Raw genomic sequence first — 3,698 nt, forward strand, 5'->3', positions numbered from 1 at the left:
AATTAATTCAGAGAAGGAAGTTCAGGGTATATGCTCCCATACATATTCAAACATGCGTAGGGGTTGCCCAATGAGTAATATTTGCTGCAGTTTTGACTTTGAGAAACAATGCTTTTTTACAAATGTTCACTATCGTGCAAAAACTATATTAGCTGAGCAAACGATCTTCTCTAAATACATTTAAAACACTATAACATATTCAGAACACTATTGCAGAAAACCATCTTCGTTCCCTTTGGCCATACAAAAAAAAAAAAAAAAAAAAAAAAAAAAAAGGTGGGGCATAATGAGTATGACAAAATTTGCTTCTTCAATTCTCCAGAATTTCATTTGAGAAAAGACTCATACGCATCAATATCCATCCTTAGACACCGGAAAGATCAGAAAGGCAAAAAAAAATATATCTTGGTCAAATGGAAGAGGATCATGAAAAAATGGCACATATATGAACGAAACTCGACTAACTGTAAAAACTCAACATGAAATATTCTCTATAGCTTCTTCACGATCTGCCGGAGTGGCTTTCTTCCCAATGTATTTACACACCATGCAGTTAAAGAAAAGAAATAATTGAAATTAGTCTACTTATTTTGCTCCATTTTAGAAGTCCTTTTTTCAAAATTATCAAATTAGACATTACTACAGGGAAAAAACTGACTTGGAACCCAACAAAGAAAAGAATCTTAATTGTTAAGCACCAAAAATTACCCAGATATTTTATTAGCCAGCTCAATTACAATCGAGTCAAAGTTGAGGAAAAGTTTCTTGGAAAAAGAGTAGCTCTTACATGATAATGTTCCAAACTCTCTCAATTTCAACAACAACAATTATGCCGACCCGTTTTTTACTCCTAAAGATGGTGCAAGAGTATAAAATGATGCAATACTTGCAATTTAACGATTTCAATCGTCAAGAAAGAAAATAATAAGAAATCAGAAATCCATTTTGCTACTTCTCCACATATGTTGGTTACTTTTTTTTTCCATTGTCCGCTCGTCAGTGAATGCAACATGGACAAATAGTTAAAACGTTTGCTTCACGATCATTCGGCTCTGGGACTGATCTCACTGCATAGAGTTAACTTGGGAAATTGTCAGTTTCCAAAGTTTCCGGTCAGCCCATGACTTGTGAGTGAGACTGCGAAGATGGAATCTGGAGATTCAGATCCAGTCTTGTCACGCAGTCACACTGATCGACCCGACGACTATTACTTTAAGAGTACACCTGTCTTTTGTATACTTAGACGTTAATGCATTGCTTTTCATGAATGGGAGAGCTGTTACAATTGAAAAGACGGCAGACAATTTTTTCAGTACTTAATAAAATTAGGGTTGTTTTAAAATGTTTTAATTTTTCCAAAAAGAGCAAATCAATATTTTCCAATGAAATTTTTCTGCAAATGTTGTTCAGTTTGTCTAGATTCCGATTATATCGGAAATTGTTGTTAAAATGTTTTCACAGTGGGATGAGGGAGAGAAGTTTCGGATAATTCATAAGTATCTACTTTGTTTCCTCATAACTTGCAGAAAAATAGGTATTTATAAAGGAATTTTTTTACAAATACCTTTCAGATTATATCGGAGTTTAATGTGAAAAAAAAAATCAATATATGGTGGGCACGCAAACATACATACTAACATACATCATACATCACAAATAGATCTACAAAAGGAGGCTTGAAATTTTGAAAAAATTGTGATGCAGCCACCAGTTTCACTCTTTTCTTTTTCTTTTCTTTTTTTCCACATTAAATTTCAATATAATTGTAATCTACATTATGTGAAATGTATTTATAGAAAATTTTAATTAAAAATGCCAATTTTTCTGAAAGTTTTTAAGAAATAACGTTGGTTCATGTGAAGTATCCGAAACTCCTCCTCCATCATCTCTCACCCAAATTTTCCTCTTTTTTTTTTTCATATTAAATTCTGACATGATCGTAATCTACACCATCTGAAACGTAATTGTAGAAAGTTTTCATTAAATAATATCCATTTTTCTGAATGCCTTACATTTCAGATGGTGTAGATTACGATCATGTCAGAATTTAATATGTAAAAAAAAAAAAAGAGGAAAATTTTGGTGGGAGATGATGGAGGAGGAGTTTAGGATATTTCACATGAACCAACGTTATTTCTTAAAAACTTTCAGAAAAATTGGCATTTTTAATTAAAATTTTCTACAAATACATTTCACATAGAGTAGATTACAATTATATTGAAATTTAATGTGGAAATGTTTGTCAAAAGGAGGAATCGCAGGTGTTACCCGACTAAGATATACCTTAGTCGGGTAACACCTGCGATTCCTCCTTTTGACAAACACTACGCTAATCACACTAAGTTCGTTTCTCTCGACGGAGATCCATTCACTATTTAATGTTTTTTTTCTGGCAGTTATCTCCCTTTAGAATGTGACATGGCGTCAAAGCGGCAAAAGTTGAAACTTTCAAAACGATCTACGATTTCGGAATGTATTGACTCAAAACTTGACAGCTGTTCGTCTACGAAGGATAAAAGTTTTAATGATACCTCATGTAAGAATGATGGCAACAGGTATATGATTTCCTTCAACTCTTATAAAGTTTTTCATGAAATTAATGCTTTTTAAGTTCGTTTTCTTTTTAACAAAACAATTCTTTGAAACTGTTGATGACAGCTGCTGGAATGGTTCGCGGTATTTCTTCCTGATTTACGTTTTAAGTTCAAATGCCGCCGAGGTCGACTTTGCCTTTTATTTATTTTATTTTTCAGCCTTGCCCATTTAGCTGCTACATCTAGCAGGTTGAGCGACCACAAAGGGACTCCCGACATAGTGTTGAGTAAAAGGCAAGCTCCTACGTTAAAGTCGGTTCTTGTACCGAAAAATACCCAGGAAAATTTTAAACGTTGCACCCTTTCAATTTTCCTTTGTAAATATATTTATAGTTGTTAATCTCATAACCCTCTTAGATATTTAGAGCCCTACTGAAGATTTGGTCTTCGTAAACTAATTCATGGCAAAAATAGATTTCACTTTCCCGGTCTCAGAAAACGTTATTGAAACTTTCTTATAAAGGGGAATAACTCTGGAATATCTAAGTTTGTTATGGTCTATAAAAATAATGATTTCCTCCGCTTTACGGTTGTCTCGGGTTACGGAATTTCCATCAGGGAAATTGTAACGTATGGCTAATAAATTCGAAATATGGTATGTAATTTCACTCTTACGGAAACTTGGACGAAGTTTGACAATTTAAAAATTTCTTTTACCTCTTGGTGCTTTAGTTAAGATGAAAGTTTAGCTAACAATGGAAAAAGTATAATGACAATACACATGTTTACACACAAGTGTCATTTGTGTTTTCTTGGGTCACAATGAGTGTCTATCTCTGTTTATTGCTCTCTCTCTCTCTCTCTCTCTCTCTCTCTCTCTCTCTCTCTCTCCAAACTAGTTTAATGGTGAAGTGAAGTAAGCAAAAATAATAGTAGCGTCTTATAGCTGTCTCTGGGACATTTCAGGCAATGGATCAATGTGTTGATCCACATTTCCACACACTCGTCTCTGATGATGGAATGCCTAGTGTGTGAAAATGTGGATCAATACATTGATTCATTGCCTGTGATATCCCAGAAACAGCTGTAAAGCACTTATTTATTTTTGCTTACTTTGCTTCACCAGTAAACTAGTTTAATGAAATGATAGGCTTGTCCTGCCTT

General features: G+C 33.9%; 1 protein-coding gene across 2 annotated transcripts in view; it reads left to right on the forward strand.

Moving 5' to 3' along the window:
- Positions 1-3,698, forward strand: part of LOC106870715 (uncharacterized) — a 17,146-nt gene that overhangs the window by 1,292 nt on the left and 12,156 nt on the right. The window contains exon 2 of one of the 2 annotated variants that reach the window (XM_052974102.1): positions 2,397-2,555. In XM_052974102.1, coding sequence (XP_052830062.1) covers positions 2,419-2,555 — 137 coding nt within the window. In that variant the 5' untranslated portion in view covers positions 2,397-2,418. Of the gene's footprint in view, positions 1-2,377; positions 2,556-3,698 lie in introns of those variants that run through there. The other variant, XM_014916883.2, reaches the window with a different exon arrangement.

The sequence above is a fragment of the Octopus bimaculoides genome, chromosome 17, assembly GCF_001194135.2.
Source record: "Octopus bimaculoides isolate UCB-OBI-ISO-001 chromosome 17, ASM119413v2, whole genome shotgun sequence".
NCBI classification, from domain to species: domain Eukaryota; kingdom Metazoa; phylum Mollusca; class Cephalopoda; order Octopoda; family Octopodidae; genus Octopus; species Octopus bimaculoides.